Source organism: Rhincodon typus, chromosome 22 (genome assembly GCF_021869965.1).
Source record: "Rhincodon typus isolate 14 chromosome 22, sRhiTyp1.1, whole genome shotgun sequence".
Lineage (NCBI taxonomy): Eukaryota > Metazoa > Chordata > Chondrichthyes > Orectolobiformes > Rhincodontidae > Rhincodon > Rhincodon typus.
The window spans coordinates 4,739,127-4,762,934 of record NC_063353.1 but is presented as its reverse complement, the minus strand read 5'-3'; the positions used below and the strand labels follow the sequence as shown (position 1 = coordinate 4,762,934).

The following is a 23,808-nucleotide window of genomic DNA, read 5'->3' as shown; positions in this document are numbered from 1 at the left end:
AACCTTCTGTTACATAAACCTTGGCAGCTTGCAATGTGTTCAGTATGCACCCGTGACTGTGCTGCTGTATGCCTGAGTGTAGCTCTGCCTCACTACTCGGGGAGTCTAGAAAGGGTGCTTTCCTTGTAAAAAAAAAGTTACTTTAAAAGAAAGCAGTTTGCAAAAGCGCATTCCACTCCCCTCATCATAAACAGAGGCAATAATTTATTGTACAGACCATGACCCATTTGCAAACGCGAATGTTTTGCACGCCGGAGCTCCGTTTCAACTTTGTTTTATTTCAGAAATATATCAAAACAAAAATCTTTGTATAAATAGAGTCACAAATGCAATTTAGTTCTGTACAGCAACATATCAAGAAAACAAAACAAGCATTGGAGTTTGACTCTATCCAAAGAAAGGCCATCTCTTACACTCCCCCCCCCCCCCCCCCCCCAATGATGCACAGCAGGGTTGTTTAAGGGGAACCTTACTAGTGCAAAGGGTCATTCACAGTGGGTCAGCTGTTTGCACAACCAATGTGCAGACTCCATCCTATAAGCGCCTTTTCGCCAACAAACGCTGTCAGTGTGATGGGAGAATATGCATCCATCCTCTGTCTCTCCCACCCCCCATTATTTCTCCATCATTATAACAAAAAATAATACAATCCCCCAACCACGGGTTTAATTCCGTGTGACTATGACAATAGCAGTATCAGGGCAAACAGTGTGCTCATAGCTGCTAGAAGTCCAGCTGCATGAGTTACGTTTTATATCCAACACACACCCACGTTAGCACAGAGACGGAGCCAGAACTCAGAGCCAGAATCTGGAATCTTCCCTGTAGGTCAAGACATAGTCCCATCATGTTTCCAACAGTCCACAAACTTCATTCACCTCCACTATGTGCCCGTACATCCACGCTCAATTTCCATAATTAAATATTCCGTTATTTTATTTACAGCAACACTGTCTAATATGATGCCCAGACTCGTTTTCTTAAGGGGTAACCGAGGAGAAATTTAAATACTGCGTAGGTACTAATTAAAATTGCAGCTTGTTACTGTGTCACCTTAACGTCTGTGGAATGGTCACTTTGAAGTAGTTATAAAAGGCAATAATAATTTCTAGGAATGGACGGACTGGGACAACTTGAGATAACAAGGTGTAGAGCTGGATAAACACAGCAGGCCAAGCAGCATCAGAAACGTCAGCCTTCCTGCTCCTCCGATGCTGCTTGGCCTCCTGTGTTCATCCAGCTCTACACCTTGTTATCTCAGATTCTCCAGCATCTGCAGTTCCTGCTATCTCTGGGACAGCTTGAGTTAGTTCAGGACAGAGCCCTGACGTGAACTCGGTATGTTGCTCAGTCATGCTGTCATGTGCAGCTCCGCACCGGCTGTTGTAACCGTTCAGGAAGACGGTGTGCTGATGGCGTGTTAAAGTCGTGTGACGCGGGGTTGAGAATAACTGAAGTAGGGCTCTTATGGTGCGGCGGTAGCGTCCCTACCTTTGGGCTAGGAGATCCAGGTTCACGACCCACCTGTTCTATAGGTGTGTACTAACATCTCTGAATCAGATCGATTAGGAAAGCTCAAGAATCACTAAGTTGCACCCTGCACATTTTTGGCTAATAAATATAAAAGAGAATGAACAGCAAAGTGGGTAAAGATTAGGAGAATCTGGCAGATTAAAAGATAAAGTTGAACTTGAAATAGTAAATCCTTCTTTCTCTCTTGACAGATGCTGCCAGAACTGCTGAGTTTCTCCTGCATTATTTCAGATTTGCAGCATCTGCATTGTGTTGCTTTTATTAAAAGTTAAGTTGTTGGTTTTCAATTCCGAGTGAAGTTACAAGCACACCTAAACTGCAATCAAGCAAATTTGCTTCAAAGTTTCTTTTGCCTGTAACAATAGCTCCATGTTCACTGTTTCATTTTTAAATACCAACCATAATGTATGTAAAATAATAGTCATAGAGTCATACAGCACAGTAACAGACACTTCATTCCAACCAGTCCACACTGAACATAATCCCAAACTAAACTAGTCCCAGCTGCCTGCGCATGGCCCATATCCCTCCAAACATTTCCTTATCATAATCTTATCCAAATGCCTTTTAAATGTTGTAACTGTACCTGCATCCACCACTTCCTCAGGAAGTTCGTTCCACATACGAACCACTCTCTGTGAAAAAAAGCTGACCCTCATGCCCTTTCTAAATCTTTCTCCTCTCATCTTAGAAATATGCCACCTAGTTTTGAACTCCCCACCTTAGGGAAAAGACCTTTGCTATTTGCCTTATCTGTGCCCCTCATGATTTTATAATCTCTATAAACCTCAACCTCCTGTGCTCCAGAGAAAAATGTCCCAGCCTATCCGGCCTCTCCTTCTAACTCAACCCCTCCATCCCGACAACATCCTGGTAAATGTAATCAATTACAGGGATAAATTAACAGATTTAAAGATATTTTCAATCACAGCAATGGGCTTTGATGTTTGCTGCCTGCTCCCTCAGCTTTTATTAATGTGTTGAAATGAAGGAATAGAGAGTTATATATCCACATTTGTAGTTAGGAGTCACAAAATGTCATTGCAAAGGGATATAGACAGACTGAGTGAGTGGGCAGAATGATGGCTGATGGAGTTCAGTTGCAGGGTCATCCTTTCTCTACAAGAATTAGGAGCGGGAGTAGGTAATCCAGCTGCTCGCTCCTGCTCTGCTATCTAATACAATCATGACTGATTTCATCTTGGCCTCAATTCCACTCTCCTGTCTGCTCTCCATAACCTTTCAACCCATTACTAATAAAAAATTGTCAACCTCCTCCTTAAATTTACTCAATATTACAGCATCCACTTCACACTCTGGTGTAAGGAATTCCACAGATTCATGACCCTTTGAGAGAAGTAATTTCTGTTCAAGTCTGTTATAAGTCTGCTACCCCTTATCCAAAAACTATGACCTCTCATTCTAGATTGCCCCACATGAGGAAAGATCCTTCCTATATCTACTTTGTCAATTCTCTTTAGTGTTTTATAAACCTCAATTAGATCTCCTCAATTAGTTCTTCTAAACTCCAGAGTGTATAAGCCTAAACTGCTGAATCTCACTTCAGAAGACAAACGCTTCATCTCAGGAATCAATCTAGTGAACATCCTCTGAACTGTCTTCAATACAACTGCATCCCTCCTCAAATAAGAGGACCAAAATTGTATGCAACACTCCAGGCACAGCCTCACTAGTGCCTTGTACAGTTATAGCAACCCTTTGCTACTTTTGTACCCAATTCCTTTAGCAATAAATGCTAGAATTTCATTTGCCTTCCTTATTAGCTTCTGTGCCTGCATGCCAGTTTTCTCCAATTCATACACAAGGACACTCAGATCCCTCTGCACCAAAGTATTTTGAAGTTATTCTCCATTTAGATCATTTGAATCAGAGAAAGATAAATGGGACATTTCCCTTCTGGTTAGAGACTAGAAGCCATGCAGGAGCCCTTATAATGTGGAATGTGTGACCTGAGTCATTTATCTTAAATACACAAACAATTTGGACCGTATACCATTCGGCCCCACATGCCTGCCTCACCAGTGAATATGGATGCTCTGACTGTGGCCTCAGTGCCACATTCCTAACAACACCAATGATCTTTGACTCACTCATTAGTCAAGAATCTGTCTACTTCCACCTTAAAATTACTCAATGACCTCGCTTCCACTGCTGTCTGGGGTAGCAAGTTCGAAAGGCCTTCTACCCTATAAAAGAAAGCAGTCTCATCATTTTCATCGTAAGTGGGGGAACCACTCACTTTCAAACTGTGTCCTGTAGTTCTACAGGTAAAACACCATTTCAGCAACATGCCTGTCAAATTCCCTCAGGATGCTATCCTTCTTATGTTCCCCTTTTTTAACCCTTTCATGGGTGTCGCTGGCTGAGCCAGCATCTATTGCCCCTCACTGGTTGCCCTTGAGAAGGTGGTGGTGAGATGCCTTCTTGAACCACTGCAGCCCACGTGCTATAGGTAGACCCACAATTTTGTTTGGATAGGAGTTACAGGATTTTGACCCAGTGACACTGCAGAAACAGCGATATAATTCAAAGTCAGGATGGTGAGTGGCTCGATGGGAGTGTTGGTGGTGTTGTCATGTAGCTGCTGCCCTTGTCCTTCTAGGTGCAAGTGGTCGTGGGTTTGGAAGGTGCTGCCTGGGGATCTTTGGTGAATTTCTGCAGTGCATCTTGCAGATAGTACACACTGTGCTTCAGTGATGGAGGGAGTGAATGTTTGTGAATGTGGTGCCAACAAAGCAGGCTGCTCTGCTCTGATTGTTGTCAAACTTCTTGAGTGTTGTGGGAGCTGTACCCATCTAGGCAAGTAGGAAGTATTCCATCCCACTCCTGCCTTGCGCCTTGTACGAGGCAGATTGGTTTTGCAGGGTCAGGAGGTGAGCTACTCACTGTAGGATTCCTAGCCTCTGACCTGCTCTTGCAGCCACAGTTTTATATGGCTAGACCAGTTCAGTTTCTAGTCAATGGTGGCCTCCAGGCTTGTTGATTGGGGAATTCAGTGATGATAATATCAAAAGCAATGTCAAAAGTAATGGCGAGATTCTCTCTTGATTATTTAATTAGTTACCAATCTTTTGCAGGTCCATTACTTTCCACCATGTTTTTAGTATGCTTTACATACTGTATTGTAAATTGCCCATGGGTATAGAAGGTTTTAGCGAAATCCAGAGCCAGGTCCTCTTCCCTTACTCAGGGGCATGAAAGCTAAGACAAGTATGAGACCTCCTTTAAGAAACCTCTATTTTGAATTTTGTTTATACCTTCAGTCAGATGCAACGTGCCATTTTTTGAGACATTTGTATGGATTATTTTTTCAAACGTAGGAAATAGATACTTCTCCTGTCAAAAGTCCCCGGGTATTTGTGGAAGGCATGGAGTTGTAAGCATGTACAAACTGTACTTGCTCCAATTGGAGATAGACTAATATCGTTTGCAGTATAACTCTGATCCACCTACTGCTCTCACAGTTGGCTGATGCCATGTTTACAACATGTTGTAAGCTTATAAACTCATTTCCATAAATAATGTGTTCATGATTACTTTAAAATGTGATAGTTTTACTGTGTTGTTTAAAACTAGTAGCATTTCCACCATTAATTCTAAACAGTCCTTTTGCTTATTATGTGGGTTTTCATCTACTGTGTTTGTTAAAGTTCTTCATTTAATAGATCGGAGTCCAAGCAGAAGGATGTTATGACGGCTTATTGCAAACATGATTAATGCAAGCAAAGAGCAATTGGCCAGCTCCTGCCTGTGCTCAATTATGATCATCAGTGTGGAAACAGACCCTTTGGCCCAACAAGTCCACACTGACCCTCAGAGCATCCCACTCAGACCCATCCCCCTATAACCCACCTAATCTACACATCCCTCAACATTATGGGCAATTTAGCATGGCCAATCCACCTAACCTGCACATCTTTGGACTGTGGGAGGAAACCCACACAGACACAGGGAGAATGTGCAAACTCCACACAGACTGAGGGTGGAATCAAACCCAGGTTCCTGGTGCTATGAGGCAGCAGTGCTAACCACTGAGCCACAGTGCTGTCCTATGTGCAGCAGTTCCTACAGCAATTTAGTGATTCAGGTACATCAAGGCTGAACAGAGGAGACTATTTGAAAAGGAGATGATAAAGTTGAGACGAATGTAACCTGAAGAAATTTCCCACTTTATTCATTCATCAGCAGTTTTCGGCTGTTTAGCACCAGTAATATATAATTTTTAAAACACATCAGTGAGGAAAGGGCTGCAGAGACAGACAATCTCAACCTCATTCCCATGGCAATGCCCTGGCAAATCAGAATGGACTTGTTTGGCTCAAAGTTTAATGAGTAAACTAAGATCGACTGGACAGTTCCTGCTGCATAACCATCCCACTCATATTGGAAATAATCAGCACCCTCTTCTCATGCTGTATAAATAGTTATTTCCTCTCCAGAATGGATTTTTCTTTTGTCTTTCAATCCTGATAGGTGCAGGATGAAAAGCTCCAACTTCATGTCTGTTTTGTAGCGATGTTTCAGATATAAAATGTTTAAAGGTGTTTCGTACAATGTAAGGGAATGGATGCTAAGCAGCAGAAAGAGAGATTAGAAAGGCTACTTGAAAATTTGTTTAAAAAACAAAACATTTTAAAACTACAGAGGGAAGTGAAGAGGAAGATATGAAGATGGTTCTGAAGAAGAGTCATACCAGACTCCAAACATTAACCCAATTCCTCTGTCCACAGATGCTGCCCAACCTGCTGAGTTTCTCCAGCAATTTCTATCTTTGTATGTGAAGAGGAGGCTAAATTTGAAGTTATGAGTCAAGATACAATCAAACTGCACAACCCTCTGGTTAGATCATCCCTTGAACATTGTGCCCAGTCTGGTGCGTGAAACACAAAGGGAGATATTCAGGCACCAATCTTGAGTCTGATCCCTCGTCCAAGGGGTTTGAGTTAAGTGCAAAGGCTGCACTGTTAGAGATGCTGCTTTTCAAGATTGTGTGGAGAAAGTAAATGCAGAACATTATTTACAATCACACTTTAGGATCAGGAAAGACAACAGGTGGTTTGAACCAGTGAAAGGCAGCAAGAGACTGTTAAATAAAGAGTAGATAATGCTGAGACTAAGCTCCCAGAGTCAGTGGTGAGTTGGACTGCCAACACTGTTTGGATGTATTCCTGAATGTTTTATCACATGATCTTCTGTTGAACAACAGTTTTCCCCTTTGAAATATTTTTAAAGCTAATGAATTAAAATCTTTAAAGAAAACAACAAAAAAAACTCTTTCTTCAAACAAAACATACAATTTTCCTTCCAGGATATTCTCAGCAATTCCCAAGAGGTTAACATTTTAATTTCTGGAGAGCCCAGACTATTGCTGGGAAGTTGATAACTGAACAACAGGAACAAAAAGCATGGAAACAGTTAAGGACCAAGGGGAGGCACTAACCTAGTGCTTTTATTGCTCGACTATTAATCCAGAGGCCCGGGTAATGTTCTAGAGCTTGGGTTCAAATTCCACTGGGGCAGATGGTGGAATTTGGGTTAAATAAGAAAAGAAATCAACCATTGTTGGATAAACCCATCAGGTTCACTAATGCCCTTAGGGAAGGAAATCTGTCATCTTGGTCTGGCCTACATGTGACTCCAGATCCACAGCAAAGTGGTTGACTCATAACTGCCCTGTGGGCAATAAATGTTGGCCTAGCTAGTGACATGTACATAAATGAATACAAAAAAAAAATGCATCAATGTGGTAAGGGATCTGGAGCATCTGGATAAATCTGGCTTCCAATTGTAAATTAGACAAAAGCTTCCTTGTGCATCAGGGTGAAGAAAGATTGGTGCGACTGGGCAGAGTCACTGCACTGTAGGATTTGGAGAAGAAATGAGGCTGAAGGAAGTTGCCATAGAAAGGATGGGGTGAGGGTGCTGAGGCATTTGAATAGGAGTTTGAGAAATTGAAGTTCAATGTGCTTTGGTCAGAGGGCTAATGCAGACCAGCAAGAATTGGGGAGATGTGCAAGGAAGAGAAGAAAAGGCTGAGAGGGGATTTGGTAGAGGTATTCCAAATCCTGAAGAGTCAGGACAGAATAGATAAGGAGAAATTTCCCTCTAATGGAAGCTTCAAGAATGAGCAGGCACAGATTTGAAGTAAAAAGAAACAAAATTGACACAAGGAACAGTGATTTCACCCAGTGAGTGGTTAGGGTCTGGACTACACTGCACGAGATTGTGGTGGGGATAGATTGAATTGAAATATTCAAAAGGATATTTACAGTCACGTGTAAAGGAAGAATGCACAGCGTTATGGGTAGAAGGCAAGAGAATGGAATCAAAGAAATTGTTCATTTGGAGAGCCACCTGAATGTCCTGCTTCTGCAGTGTGAAAATATTGTGATTCCGTAAAGATATAACACCTGAACTTTGCTTGCAACATCAATAATCTTAGCCATTTTAATTCAGAGTCATCCATCCAGATATATAGACAGGGTTCAATAATTATCTAATTGCTGCTAGTTCTTTGATAATATCAATTATTTGATAGGCAGTTAAGGCTCTTGTAGGTCTGAGGAAAGTAAAAATAATCTCTTCCCCTTCCACCTCCATTTTAATTTGGCCACCTCACTCTCTCTCTGCCACTCCTTCACCTTTGATGGTCTACATTGCCCTTAACAGGCTTTCCATGTAAATTAATCTATTGGAAACTATGGATGATTTCTTGGATAGAAGATGAAAAAATACCAGAGGTGAATTGCAGATGGGAATAAAAACATTCAATTGTGTATAAGAGCAATATATATGAATACATATAAAAAATAGTAATGTTTACCTGAGGCATGCATGTGGCACAGTGATAGCGTCCCTACCTCTGAGTGAGGGGACCCAGATTCAAGCCCTTCCGGCTCCAGAGGTGTGTAGTAACACTGAGAAATGAATACTTTCATCCTTGTTAGGCTTTGTATGCAAATTAATTGATTAGAAACTTGATGGTGGGTAAAAAGAAAAGCCATTCAGTTGTGTGTAAGAGCACATTTGGAAAGAGCTGAGGCATAAAATATTTAATAAAGTGTATGGCCGTTTGGTAAGTGTGGGATTTAAGTGAAATGAGAGAGGGCAGTCTTCTTTCTTTTCTCTGCTGTTTTGCTTTCACAGATCTCTGCGGCCAGGAGCAGAGCAAGGTCCAAGAACTGGGAGATTATGAAGGGATTAACTGAGAAGCACCAGGGATAAGTAAAAGTCAGATAATAAGAGCAGACTAAAGTTAAGCTAAAGGGAGTATCTTTAAGATTAAGTAATAGAAAAGTCAGTTAGGTTTAGATACCCATATGATGTGTAAAGATTGTAACTTTTTGTTTTTCTCTATTCTAGATCGTAGACTGAAGTGGGAAAAGAACTGGTTTAAACAATAAGGAATGTGGAATGATTTACTGTAATTTTCAAAAAAAATTAACCAAAACTCATTGTAAGTGTTGTTTATATGGCTGCTTTGTTCAAGCAGTGGAGGAGGCACGTTGCAGATGGGCGAGAATCAGGGCTGCGTACAAAGTAAGATTCCACCAGCAACAAGTAGCTGATTGGTCTGTGGAGAGGTGACCAGTTGTCGATGACAAAAGCCATTGGCCTGCCAACAATTATGGGATTGGCTCCTGGGAGCTGAATGGCTTGTGGGTGTGGATGATATTCCCAGAAGCCTTCGGACCTTTGGAAAGGGATGCAGTTTTTTAAATTCATTTGTGGTATGTCGGCATTGCTCACTGGCCAGCCAGTGTTTAATGCCTGTTCCCAGTTGCCCTTGAGAAGGTGGTGGTGAGCTAGTCCACCTGCTGTGGGTTGACCCACAATGCCCTTAGGGAGGGAATTCCAGGATTTTGACCCAGTGATAGTGAAGGAACGACAATATATTTCTTAGTCAGGATGGCGAGTGGCTTGCAGGGGAACCTGCAAGTGGCATTGTTCCATGTATCTGCTGCCCTTGTCCTTCTAGTTGGAACTGATTATGAGTATGGAATGTGCTGTCTAAGGATCTTTGGTGAATTTCTGCAGTGCATTTTGTAGACAGGACACACTGCTGCTACTGCGCTTCGGTGGTGGAGGGAGTGGATGCTTGTGGAGGTGGGCCCAATCAAGCGGCTGCTTTGTCCTGGATGGTGTCAAACTTCATGAGTGTTGTTGGAATTGCTCCCATCCAGGCAAGTGGGGAGTATTCCATCACACTCCTGACTTGTGCCTTGTAGATGGTGGACAGACGGAGTCAGGAGGAGAGTAACTTGCTGCAACGTTGCCTAGCCCTTGACCTGCTTTTATGGCCATGTGTTTATGTAGTGAGTCCAATTGAGTTTCTTGTCAATGGTAACCCACAAGTGGGAGAAGATAACTGGCTTTCTTCAGGTTTCATGTATTTTCTACGACAGAAAAATACACTCCACTGGGGAGGTGATGGCCTAATGGTAGTATCACTGGACCTGTTAATCCAGAAACTTAACTAATGCTCCTGGGACCCAGGTTCAAATCCTGACATAGCAGATGGTGGAACCTGAATTTAGTAAGAATCCTTATTTGGCTACATTTTGAATTATGTTTGATAATGTTCCTGTAAAGTGCCTTGGGTTGTTAAATTAAAATACCTTATATGTTATAAGATATCATTAATAGAATACATTCAGTAGTTGAATTATTGGAGTCGTGAATGTTATTGCATAAGGCCATTTGAACTCTGGAGCAACCTTGTGGCGATGTCCTCGAGCTGATCCTCATTGGGCATAAATAGCACAGAATGGATGGAGTTCTGAAACACAGGGAGAGCTAGACAGAATCCTGAGTCTAACTGTGTGAATGTCAGAAACATGCAGAGAAGCATGTGGAATAGATTGGCTAGCATTAGGTGATAGCATTTATGGAATTCAGCAATGTATCAGTAAGGTTAGAGCTTGGTATGTCACTGAATACAATGCATTGTACTATTTAGTCTTAATGTGTAATAAATAGCATTATAAGTTAGCTGAGTCTGAAGGCATTTATTAACCTTGTCTTTTCTTTAACTATCGATGTGGACACAAACCATACAATAAAACAAACATTCACACAGCACCTTTATTCCAGTAAACTATCCCATGGAGTTTCACAGCAGGATAATCAAATAAAGAAAACTAGTCAAGAAGTTACTAAGACTGGAGACCAATAGACTTAAGTTTAAAAGAGCACGTTAAAGAGAGATGGTGGGGAGGTGATTTAGTTTAAGGAGGGAATTTCAGAACATAGCAGGTGAAGACCTCGTTACCAGTAGTGGTGCACAGCAAGTTGGGATGTGGAAGAGCCATGAGCTGGAGAAACACCAGGTTTTCAGATGGTTGTAGGGCTGGAAGAGATTGCAGAAACCCAGAGGGGACTAAACCATGAAAGAACCAGGACACAAGGATCAAAGTTTTATATTTATGGCATTTGGAGACCAGGAACCAATGTAGATTAGCAAGCACAAGGGTTGTGGGTGAATGGGACTTCGAGTCAGGGTAAAGGCAGTCAATTATTAATGAAATCTTATATTTGCACTTATATAATAAAATTCATTTCCTATTGGTCCATCTGTACTACAACTAGTGCACTTTTAACATAGAAATCTCATGCAAATGTTAGCGAAAATAATGAACTGTAATTTAAGACAGCAGAAGCAATATTTTTCACAGCACATTAATTAACTTAAGACTGTGAATGGCATGGATAGAGTGGAAAGTATGAGCCTTTTCCTAGGGTGGAAGGGTCAGTTACTAGGGGACTCAGGTTCAAGGTGTGAGAGGGGTAAAGTTCAAAAGAGATGTGCGAGGCAAGTTTTTCGCACCAAGGATGGTTAGTTCCTGGAACACACTGCCAGAGGAGGTGGTGTAAGCAGACACAGTAGCAGCATTCTAGGAACACCTGAACGAATACATGAATAGGAAGGGAATAGAAGGATATGGATCCTGTAAGTGAAGACAGTTTCAGTATGAAAGGGCAAAATGTGCCGGCACAGGCTTGGAGGGCCCCTGTACTGTATTGATCTTTGTTCTAAGTGTGATTATTTGCCATTAAGTCGTAATGCTTATATGAGCCTGAACAAGTGATGTTAATCTTACAATGAGAAGCAGATTCCCTGTGTAATAAACATTGCTGTCAAAATTTAAGACTTCATGAAAGATGATTTAATAAATAACATGCTGGTGGGTCATTACATGAGTGGGAATTAAAAATAACTTTCTTCACAGCAAAATTTTACTGCATGCACTGTCTAATAAACACACAAAAAAACTGGAGATGATTTGATCATCTTTGGTTAGATCTCTCATAGGTCATTAATATTAAGGTCATTAATTACTGTCACTAATAATTAGCATTCGTATCAGGTGGGGATCTTAGCAGACCTTGAAACTGGAACAAAAACCGCATTGGGGTGCTGTTGTGGCCACTGAGACAGAGGACCCGGGTTCAAGTCTCAAATGCTCTGGATGCATGTCATAACACATGTAAATAGATTACTATAACTGAAGATAGAAACCTAATTGGTTTACTATTGGCCTGGAAGGTGTCAAGCATGCCTTCTTTACCTGGCCTGTACTTGACTCAAGGCCCATATCAGTGTATAGGTATTTCTACTATAATGCACGTTTCATTAACATAAATTGGCTGTAATGGGACTGATGAATAGTGGAAGCTGTTTGGATAATGCCATCTTTCTACTGCACAGGTATAGCAATTTCCCTATAATGGGATTTTCTATAACACAAGGTCACACAAGAACGCAAATATCACGTTATAGGAGGAATACCTGTAGTTGACCCTAAACTGTTGTATGAAAACTGGCAAACCATGCAGTTGAGAGCAATGAGGGATTAACTTCACCAATGATGTCCACCTTCCTAGTGTGTGTAATCAATCATATGACTGTTTTTGCACATTGCCATGTTGAGTATGTCATCAGGTAGTGATGTGATAGATTAATTTTCGAATTAAATTTGTGCCCCATTCTGGGTCCATCTTTGATAACACTGACATGTTGCCATTTTCATCTCCTATGTGCTGAAGGTTACTCTGCAGTTTTCAAATAAACCTGTTGGACTATAACCTGGTGCTGTATGACTTCTGACCTTGTCCACCCCAGTCAAACACTGGCACCTCCACACCACATCTAGCATCTAGGCTGGGATTACAAAAGGCAGCAGGGTATGGGTCTGTTCTGGACGGGACTGGCTCTGTAAATAGTGGTCCAAGAAGTGGTCTCTGGATGCTAATGTCTCCAGAATGGTTTTGAATTTTGACAAGGGCTGATTGGGGATAAGGAGAGAGTGGGAAACACGCCTACCACCAGCTAATGGCTCCTTAGGCTTCTTCAGGAGTTTGTTAAGAGTCCTGGGTGCTTCTGAGTGCCATCTTGAAGTTTCTGGCAAGCCCACACAATCTTGGCTCACAGGGCTCATATAATTTTCTCTTTGAGATAAATCAAGGGGTCAATTATCACTGGCACAAGCACGGGTCCTTCCCTTGTCATTTAGTCATTATGTCACCTTGGTCCACTGCCATCGCTTCCTCCAAAGCTACTACCTCAATTAGAAAGGCAGATACAGGCCCCAACATGGCTGCCCCCTGCCTGTACTATTAAAACTTGGCAGGCAGCTCCAACCATCCAGAGACATTTAGAACCTCTCGTTGCACATTGAGGATTGGCTCCTAGACAATTGAGCCATTTACATGTAAAGATCACATTGCTGATGGAATCTGTGATTGACGAATTTGTATCTCTTGAGGCAGACCTTAACTGAACAGAAACAGAAACTGCACTTAACTTAAAGGGAATCTTCAAGTTTCCAGGAAATCAAAAACTGAAATAGAAGTGGAAATCTCAGGGTTCTCTGGAAACTGTCACTGCTTGAAATCAGATTAAAAGAGATAGCAGAGCCATTAATGCTAAGATTCCAGTGGTGCAATACTGGCAAACTGAAGGTGGAGACTGGAACTAGGAGCTGGATTTAGGAAAATACTGTTATTACCCACTGGGATAGTGTCTTGCTAATATGGAGTCATGCCAAATGCTAAAGTTGTGTTTTTGTTTTAAGGAATGCACAGTACCCTAATTTATCTCACTTCTAATCAAGGTTGACAGAAAACACAGAGCAGGTTTCTAAACAAAAATTATAAATTATTACAAGTGATTTGACTATATCAACAAGTAAACAGATATAAACCATTGGCATATAAGGCTACTAACTGAAACTCTAACCTCTTTATAAATACACACACAAACATTTGCATGCACACTCTCACGCACACACACACATATATACATAATAGATTATTGACAGAGGTTGAAAAAAACTGAAATGCCAGTTCAGTGATCTTCGCTTCCTGATGTTAAAATGATCCTTTGTCAACTAGCCATGCCCTTGGTGTTAAGTAAGGCATACAGAGTGACTGATTCACTTGGAAAATGTCTGTGATTTATCAAATCAAAAGCCACAGCTCATGGCAACTGTTACAAGAAAGGAAACTGGTATCCTTCAAGTTTAAACTGCGTATTGTTTTACTGCAGAGAACAGGCAGCTTCTGCTGAGAACAACTGCACACCCTTCTGTGTCTTCTCTCTATGTGTCTCTATAACCTGTTTCCAGTTCCAACCCTGCTCCATTAGCTGAGAATCAATCAGCTTCTCTTGTAACAACTCCTTGACTTCTGATCATCTGCACATTGCAGGGGCCCACGGCCACAAAAAATGCACACAATAAGTTAGAGCAGGTGTTGAATTCCTTGTGAAATTATGCAGCCATCCCAGTAAATACTGTTTTTTGAAAACAGTTCTTTCTCCTTACCCCGCACAGTTTTTAAAGGCACAAAGACAAAATGACACAGTCCTTGCAAATACCTAGAGGCTGCAATTATTTCTGTTTGTTGAAGACAATATTGGTGCATCCATAGCATCAGTAACATCATGTGTAAAGTAGAGTAGATTCTGCAGAGCTTGTTCACCATCTACAAGGCACAAATCAGGAATGTGATGGAATACTCCCCACTTGCTTCGATGAGTGCAGATCCAATAACACTCAAGAAGCTTGACACCATCCAGGACAAAGCAACCCGCTTGATTGGCACCACATCAATAAACAATCAATAAAATTTTTGAAGAAGGGTCCCGACCTGAAACGTCAACTTTCCTACTCCTTTGATGATGCCTGGCCTGCTGTGTTCCTCCAGCTCCACACTGTGTTATCTCTATCAATAAACATTCACTCCCTCCACCACCAACACTCAGTAGCAGCAGTGTGTACTATCTACAAGATGCACTGCAGAAATTCACCAAAGATCATCAGACAGCACCTTCCAAACCCACGACCACTTCCATCTAGAAGAACAAGGGCAGCAGATGCAGGGAACACCACTCCCTGCAAGACCCCTCAAAGCCACTCAACTTCCTGACTTGCTTCAGTGTCACTGGGTCAAAATCTTGTAATTCCCTCCCTAATGGCATTGAGGGTCAACCCACAGCACATGGACTGCAGCAGTTCAGGAAGGTAGCTCACCACCACCACCACCTTCTCAAGGGCAATTAGGGATGGGTAATAAATGCAGGCCCAGCCAGCGACATTCACATCCCACAAATGAAAAAATAAGTCATAGAATTATAGGATCCCTTCAGTGCGAAAAGAAGCCATTCGACCAATTGAGTCTGCACTGACCCTCCAAAGAGCATCCCACCAGACCCAGACGCCCTACCCTATCCCTGAAAACCTGCATTTCCCATGGCTAACCCACCTAGCCTACTCTAGATTGGTCTATCCACCTAATTCGCACCATCTTTGGTGAAGAGTGTTGCAATAGAACTTGGGTTTGTTGGGTGTAGCTTTCAACTGAGGATTGGGAAGAAGCACTAGCCCAATGGCATTATCATGAGACTATTATTCCAGAGACCCAGGTAATGTTCTGGGGACCTGGTTTTGAATCCTGCTACAGCAGATGGTGGAATTTGAAATTAATAAAAAATATTGAATTGAATTTTTTTGCAGTCTAATGATGACCATGAAGCCTGTTGGAAAAACCCATGTGGTTCACTAATGTCCTGTAGGGAAGCAAATTACCATCTTTACCTGGTCTGACCTACATGTGACTCCAGACACACAACAATGACTCTTATCTGCCCTCTAAAATAGCCCAGCAGTTGCAATAATCATGATACAATGTATCTCAAAAGCAAGGAACATGGACAGACCACCTGGCATGGACCTAGGTAGTGGAAATGATAATGGCACACACAGCCCTGCTGACCCTGCAAAGCCCTCCTTACTAAGATCTGGGACATAACATCAAAATTGAGAGAATCATGCAGCAAATAACTCACCTCCTGACTCTTCAAACCCATCTACAAGGCACAAGTCAGGAGTGTGATGAAATATTCCCCACTTGCCTGGATGAGTGCAGCCCCAACAACACTCAAGAAGCTTGACACCATCCAGGACAAAGCAGCCTGTTCGATTGGCCCCACATCCACAAGCATTCACTCCTTCCATCACCGACGCTCAGTAGCAGCAGTGTGTACTATCTACAAGATGCACTGCAAGAAATTCACCAAAGATCCTCAGGCAGCACCTTCCAAACCCATGACTACTCCCATCTAGAAGGGCAAGCACAGCAGGTGCATGGGAACACCACCCCCTGCAAGTTACCCTTCAAGTCACTCACCATCCTGATTTGGAAATATATTGCTGTTCCTTCACTGTTGCTGGGATTCCCTCCCTCAGGGCATTGTGGATCAATCCACAGCACATGGGCTGCAGCGGTTCAAGAAGGCAGCTCACCACCACCTTCTCAAGGGCAACTAAGGATAAGGACGATAAACGCTGGCCCAGCCAGCAACACCCACAACTGATGAATATAAATTAAAAAACGGGTTTAATCCTGACAAAAGGTGGAATTCTATAGGCAAAAGTTATTCTGGACTTTTTGGCTGAATCAAGCTGCATATCTGCTGGGTGGACTGTAGTAAATCTATGAGATCTATTTCTCTTATATCTGCCATCTAAAGTTATCATAATAGTTATCACTGAATGCAATTTGCATAACCATTCAGCTTTAAAATAGATTGATTACAATTAAGTTGTTTAAGCAAAAGTTATGAAGAGTGAAATCATACCCTTGTTTTTTTTTGGTTGGGTGCTTCGGTAAATTCAGCTTGTTGGTCTAGATGGGCATCATAAGAGCAATGCTTGGAAGCATTTGAAATTTATCTGTGCTTTGCACTCCTGGCACCACTCCCTGATCCCCGTGTGACAGGTAAAGTCACCATAACCCCAGAGGATCAATGGGCTGCTCTCTCATCAGAGAGAGATGACTAGTGGTGGTTTAACCTGTGAGTCACCAGGTCTCAGGTGAGAAGAGAGGTTGACAAGAAGATACCTTCACAGTAACCTAGCTGGTGCAGGAATTGAACCCACACTGTTGGCTTCACTCTGAGCTAACTGACCCCCCACTCCCCCTAGACAATGCACCAGCTAAACCAAATCATAGAATCCCTACAGTATGGAAGCAGGCCATTTGGCCCATCGAGTCCACACAGACCCTCTGAACAGCTTCCCACCTAGACCCACCCCTCTACTCTATTCCCGTAACCCTGCATTTCCCATGGCTAATCCACCTAGCCCGCACATCCCTGGACACTATTTAGCATAGCCAATCCACCGAACCTGGACATCTTTGGACTGTGGGAGGAAAACAGAGCACCCACAGGAAACCCATGCAGACACAGGGAGAATATGCAAACTCCACTCAAACAGTCACCCGAGGGTGGAGTTGAACCCAGGTCCCTGGTGTTGTGTGGCAGCAGTGCTAACCACTGAGCCACCATGACAAATGTCGGTGACAAGTTCACTTACACCTCAAACATAGGCCCTGCAAGTTACAGGGAACAATTCTCCGCTGATCTGTTAACATGCTATGCATATGCAACAGGCTTCAGAAAAAAATTACAGTCTACCATTAATAAAGCGACAGTGCACATTAAAGTACTCATTAAAATTCACTGTTACTTGAAATCCCCAGCGTAACCCATCAGCTCATGAGTTAATCAATATGTCTCACTCACTATGTAACTTACCACACTGCACCATTTGTCACGATGCAGTCTCCATATGCTGTTACATTTTGGCACTCCCAATGAATCATCAAATCTAGAAATAGAATCGAACTCCCTGACAACTTCTGAAATATATGAAGGGGAGTATGAAATTCCTCTTCTAATGAGAAGAGATTAACTCCGTCATGGACACAAACCTCTGACAAATGTGTAAACGTTTAAAAATTATGTCTTGCCAGGTGTGGGAGGAGTTCATGAACACATTCCGATGTACTTTTCCCGATGTTCCACTGCCTCACTCAATATTTTTTTGTTTTCTTCCACGCTGTATCACCCAGGCTGGTAGGGCATGAGATTCTTTGTCACATGTATCATACTTACGTAAAGGCAGCTAATCAGAGGCCCAGGTAACAACCTTTTGAAAATGTGAATGGACGAAGCCGTTGAATAGCAGGAGCACGGCTGGAAGTGTGTGAGCGGCGAACGGACAGAAAGGCAACCATGAGAAACCATGAACAGGAAAAGAGTGCAACTGGGAAGAGGGTGACTGAAGTATTGAAAGAGTGGGGAACAGAGTAACTGTGAGAAAGAGGAAGCCAGGACATACACCAGGAGCAACTTAATGTAACATGTAGGATATAGGATATGAGTAAACTCCATGGTTCCTTAAGTCTGCTCCACCATTCAATAAAATGACTTAATGAACTTACTCATCTTCCATATTCCTGTCCTATCCCAGATTCCTTAATTCCTTTAGACCCCATAAATCTATCCATCTCAGTTTGACTATACTTATCGGCTGTTGATCTACAGGGCTGACTAGACAATCTACTAGACTTGATTTACTATTCAATTTCAAAGATTTGTAACCCTCTGAGTGTCAACTTTTTCCACATCACAGTCCTAAATAGCCAGTCCCTTGTCCTGAAATTATGAATCCTAATGCTAGATCTCCAGCCCAGGGAAACAGTCTCTCAACATTTAGACTGTTAAACCCCTCAGGACTATACATGTTTCAATGAAATCACCCTCAATTTTTCTAGCTCCAGACCATAGAGGCTTATTTCATTCAATCTCTCCTCATAAAATAGCCCTATCATGCGAAGAATCATTCTGGTGAACATTTATTGCACTCCCTCCAAGAAAAGTATATTCTTCCTTTGATAAGAAGACCAAAACTGTACATGTTACTCCAAGAGATAGTAGGAACTGCAGATGCTGGAGAATCCGAGACAACAAGGTGGAGGGCTGGATGAACACAGCAGGCCAAGCAGCATCATAGGAGCAGAAAGGCTGATGTTTCGGGCCTAGACCCTTCATCAGAAGTGTGTTTTCATGAAGGTCCTGTACAATTGTAGTACAACCTCTTATTCTTACTTGCAGTAAAGGCAAATATACCATTGATTAAACTTTAGTCAAAAAGCATGAATTTAGATAGAAGATCCATGGCCTTCTAGGTCATGTTAGGGAGTACAGTATATCTTTTTTTTCAGATGCTATTAATATGCAGGAATGTTTCAGTGCTGCTATTACAATTAGGATGTCAGACAATTAAGTCAGTATCAAAAAATTCACATCCTGTTTACTTCACAATTGTTCATATATTAAGAGATGAAAAGTTGCCTGTGGAATATTTAGCTTGGAGAGACAATGAAGTTAGACTCAGGAATTTACTAATGGATTATACTTTCGTAGCTTGTTTGATAGAATAGAGGAATATAAAAAAAATTGGTTTAATAATTTTAGGTATACTCTTGTACTATCTATATGTAATACAATAGTAATATGTTGATTCAATTTCATTGAAGATCTCTGATAGGTTTACTTATAGCTAACCAAATACAAGCAGTGTCTAGAGTACTACAATGCAGAGTGAGTGTGGTTCTTGGTCATATGATGATATCCAGATACTTCATTCATCTGTATGTTAAGCTTCTCAACGGAACATCATACTTAAGGCCAAAATAAAAAAAGTAGAATTGAAAGGCTTGCATTCTCTGTGTGTGTCTCTCTCTCTGTCCTTTATCACTTTTTATTTCTAATCAGCTATGTTTTAATTGGAATGTGATAGAGTTAAGATATGAGAAAAAAGTGTTGAATGACTTATAGTGTATTAAGAAGAAGGAAGTCAATTTCTCCTCCTCTTTGCCTGGTCATAACCATAATCCTTTGCTCATTTCTGAAAACTCTTCCTGTACTCAGGCATACTCCACTTTTTGATAATATTACACTGCTTTAGTCTAATACAATCCCTATATTCTCAGGATAACCAAGGCTGCATTACATGGAACTTGATATCTTTCATTGATACCTGTGAATTATTTCTTGAAATGTTGCCATTGCTTACGTGTCATCTCTAAATCTAAATTCCCAATCTATCTCAGCCAATTCACCCCTCATTTCTCTGGAAATGTCCCATATGTTTCTGTGTTGGGACCATATTTAGCTGATGGGACAGAAAGCCACACAACCCCATTTACTGATGGTGTAAAAACAAGCAGCACAGAAAGCATGTAGATGGAAGGATCAGATTATAAAAAGATTAGTAAAACTGTCGCAAGCGAGTCTTAACATAGGTCATCCAATTTGGACCTAAAACGGACAGAATAGGGCACTTTGTAAATACGACACACTAGAAAAAACAGAGGATGAAAATGCTTAATTATAGAGTCATACAGTCAAACAGCACGGAAACAGATCCTTCGATCCAACTCATCCATGCCAACCAAACTTCCCAACCTAAACCAGTCCCATTTGCCTGCATTTGGCACTATAACCTTTCCTATCCATGCACCTTTCTAAATGTCTTTTAAATGTTGTAACTCTTCCTGCAACTACCAGTTCCTCTGGCAGTTCACTCCACATACAAACCTCCCAATGTGGGAAAACGTTGCATCTCAGGTCCCTTTTAAATTTTTCCCCTCTCACCTTAAAAATATTGAACTCCCCTACCCTAAGGAAAAGATTTTGCTATTCACCCTATCTGTGCCCCTCATGATTTTTCACATGGAAAGTAATTAAAAAGACTCATGGAATGTAGGCTTTCATATCTAGGTGGCTAGAATACAAGGGATTAGGAATCAACCTTATAATACCCTTTATAAATCACAAATGGAGTATTGTGAGCAGTTCTGGGTATGAAGGGATATGGTATAAAGGCAGGTAATTGGATGAAATCACAGGTCAATCAAAAAAATTGCCTGAATGGGAGAATAAGCAGAAGATGTAAATGCCCATGTTCCCATGTTGAAATTCAATTGAATGACCTTCATCAAACCCCTACCACATAAAGACTCGCATATCTCAATGGATGGCTAGAGACTAAAACAGGATCCCAACTCAATGTAATCTCAATAGAATTTTGTCTTTTCTGGAACATCTGAAGAAAAGAGCAGCGAAGGTCAAAACCAGAAATAACCCATTGATCAAATTTGTTGAATCTGTATGGGACACTGCTGTCATGACACTCTGTACTACAGCACTTACCCTGTTGTACTCCACTGCACAATACTGTGCAACTCTCTAGCACAGATCATCACACACACATCGCCCACTAACAGTCAACTGAGTGTAACAATAAGAATTATGACTAGAGTCCTCCACAGAACACCCCATCCCATGGCCTCTCAGGCTCTCAAACATTGCTTTGCACTTGCAAACTGACAAAACGTCATGAGCTGCTGGAAACCATCCCTGAGCCCCTCACTTACCCATTCCACATTCGATCCACCTACTGTCCATCTTCCAGCTCAGGCCCTGCACGGTGCAACCCTGAACTATCAGCAGATATCCTCTGGATCACAGACTGGCAGACAAGGAAGTGTCTGACAAGCTCCCTGTGAAAAGGCACATCCGTCAACTTTGAACGACCACACTATTCAGGGTCAGGAAAAGCCAGGGCCCTGACAGCCACCTCCAATCCCGGAACTTCTTGTACATAACCCCATATGCCACTTGTGGACAGGCAACTTAATGCTGCGCATGAATAAGAAATCTGCCCCCTATAGAATAACTGGTGAACTAATCACCTTAAACTCAGCAAGTGAGGAGCTGATCACATGATTTGGCTTCTACTAAATATGTACCTCTTAAAAACATTCTAGGGGTTACCACTGACCAGAATCTGAACTGCACCAGTGACATAAATATTGTGTTTAGAAGAGCAGGTCAGAGATTGGGAATTCTGAGCTGAGTAACTCTGGATAGTACAGGACACCTGTTCTGGAGTACTGTGTCCAGTTCAGGTCACCCTGTTATAGGAAGGATATTATTAAGCTGGAGACGGTCCAGAAGAGATTTACCAGGATGTTGCCAGGAATGGACACTTTGAGTTATAAAGGGAGGCTGGATAGGCTGGGACTTTTTTCACTGGAGTGTAGGAGGTTTATTAAATCATGAGGGGTACAGATAAGGCAAATGGCAGGTGTTTTTTCCCTAGAGTGTGACATTTCAAGACTAGGGAGGATATTTCTAAGGTGAGAGGAGAAAGATTTTAGAAAGATATGAGGGGTAATTTTTTTTACAAAAGAGAGTGGTTCATGTGTGCAATGAACTTCCAGAGGAAGTGTTGGATGGAGGTACAGTTACAACATTTAAAAAACATTTAGGTAAGTACATGAATAAGAAATGTTTGGAGGGAAATGGAACAAAACGTTCTGAGGAAGGGTCACTCGACCTGAAACGTTAACTTTGATTTCTCTCCACAGATGCTGCCAGACCTATTGAGCTTTTCTGGCAATTTATGTTTTTGTTTCTCATTTACAGCATCCACAGTTTTGTTTTGGTTTTTAATTGGAGGGATATGGGTCAAGCGCACACAGGTAGGACTAGTTTAGTTTGGGATTATAGTCAGCATGAACTGGTTGGAGTGAAGGGTCTGTTTCTGTGCTGTACGACTGTATGACTCCATAACTCACCTCCTGTCTATCCAAAGTCTGTCTACCATCTACAAGGCTCCAATTCAGAAGGGTGATGGACTGTGCTGTACTTGCCTGGATGAGTACAACTCCAACAAGGTAAAGTCACCATAGTTGGACCTGACTATAGGACTTTTCTCTTATGACAGAAAACTGGTGGTGGTTTAACCTGAGGGTCACCATGCCACAGGTGAGGGGCAAATTTGAGAAGGAGAGTCCTTCATGGTAATCTTAGCTGGTTCAGGAATTGAACCCATACTGTTGGCATCACCCTACGTTAGAGACATGCTATCCAAACTAACCAACACCCTTTTAACTCCAGCAAAACTCAACATACTCAACACTATCCATAGAATAACAGCTCACTTGATTGACACCCCACTCACCACTTTCAGCATTCACTCCCTCCACCACAGACACTCAGTAGCAGCAGTGTGTACCAAGATGGTACAAGAAAGTCACCAAAAATCCTTAAGACAGCACCTTCCAAACCTGTGACTTCCACCATCTGGTCTAGACTTGTCGAAGCCTTTCACATGGAGTCTCCATTTCAATTATTCTCTTACTCAGGGTGAGGGTGGATGAGCTGAGCTCAGAAAGATTAGGTTTGACATAACGGTAAACTTGAATTCAAAGCAACAAATTGATCCTTTAATAAATAATTAATGAAACTAGCTATTAAAATAGTGCCAGGCAGCAGATCTTGTTTTACCATCTTGGTTAAGAAGCAGAGACTGAGCGAGCCAGACTGGACCCCAGGTCTTGAACACCAGGGAAGAAGTTGGGGACTAGCACCAACACTACGGAGTTGAGTTGAATGGAGACTGACACTGTTCGCCTCTGGCTAGCCTCTGATGATAATTCAGCAGAATTCATAGTGGAAGTGTGGCTCAGAAGCAGGTTAGCCCTCTGTGGGAAGTTTCTCCTCTTCCAGCCTGCTCTGGGGATAGTATATGGGGAGGGCGAGGAATAAAAATATGAGTGTGAATCTGGCTCACTCCTTCCCGCAGTCTCTCCCCCTCTCTCTCACAGCCTCCTGCACCTCTCCCCTTCTCCCCCTCAGCCTCCACACTCCCTGTCTCTCACATAGCCTTCCACACTCTCTCCATCTCTCTCTCCCACTCCCTCTCACAGCTTTCCACATACTCGCCCTCTTTCTGACATCCTCCCACATTCCCACTCGCCCTCATTCTGACATCCTCCCACATTCCCTCCCTCCCTCTCTCCCCTTCCCTCACACATTCCCTCCCTCCCTATCTC

At 42.1% G+C, this 23,808-nt stretch overlaps 1 protein-coding gene across 3 annotated transcripts in view; it reads right to left on the bottom strand.

Moving 5' to 3' along the window:
• Positions 1 to 23,808, bottom strand: part of bhlhe41 (basic helix-loop-helix family, member e41) — a 34,790-nt gene that overhangs the window by 4,483 nt on the left and 6,499 nt on the right. Inside the window, exon 1 of one of the 3 annotated variants that reach the window (XM_048610468.1) lies at positions 474 to 535. The exons of 1 other annotated variant lie outside the window; for it this stretch is intronic. In XM_048610468.1, coding sequence (XP_048466425.1) covers positions 474 to 489 — 16 coding nt within the window. In that variant the 5' untranslated portion in view covers positions 490 to 535. Of the gene's footprint in view, positions 1 to 19; positions 87 to 473; positions 536 to 23,808 lie in introns of those variants that run through there. One more of the 3 variants, XM_048610471.1, reaches the window with a different exon arrangement.